The sequence below is a fragment of the Eimeria mitis genome, genomic scaffold, assembly GCF_000499745.2.
Source record: "Eimeria mitis Houghton genomic scaffold, Emh_scaff366, whole genome shotgun sequence".
NCBI classification, from domain to species: domain Eukaryota; phylum Apicomplexa; class Conoidasida; order Eucoccidiorida; family Eimeriidae; genus Eimeria; species Eimeria mitis.
Genome location: NW_013572001.1, coordinates 812 through 1,090, shown reverse-complemented (window position 1 = coordinate 1,090; position 279 = coordinate 812). Strand labels below are relative to the sequence as shown.

The window sequence follows — 279 nt, the reverse complement described above, 5'->3', positions numbered from 1 at the left end:
AAAAAAATAAAAAACAAACTGTACATACACCTGAAGGAACGCACAGTGGCTATCTCCAGCTACCGGGGGGCCATGCCGATTGGACGGATTTCCCTGCTGCTTTCCTGCGGCACCAGCAGCAGCAGCAGCAGCAGCAGCAGCAGCAGCAGCAGCAGCAGCAGCAGCAGCAGAGGCCGGAGCGGGAGCAGCAAAGCCGAGATATTTATGCACATCATCAGGTTAAAGGAACAGGAAGAGAGAAAGAAGAGAAACAGCAGCAGCAGCAGCAGCAGCAGCAGA

General features: G+C 54.1%; 1 protein-coding gene across 1 annotated transcript in view; it reads left to right on the top strand.

Annotated features, from left to right (window-relative positions):
• EMH_0009610 (uncharacterized protein) overlaps window positions 1-279 on the top strand; it is a gene marked incomplete at both ends in the record, with an annotated part of 1,952 nt that overhangs the window by 912 nt on the left and 761 nt on the right. The window contains one exon of the mRNA XM_013498716.1: window positions 37-279. Coding sequence (XP_013354170.1) covers window positions 37-279 — 243 coding nt within the window. The remainder of the gene's footprint in view (window positions 1-36) is intronic.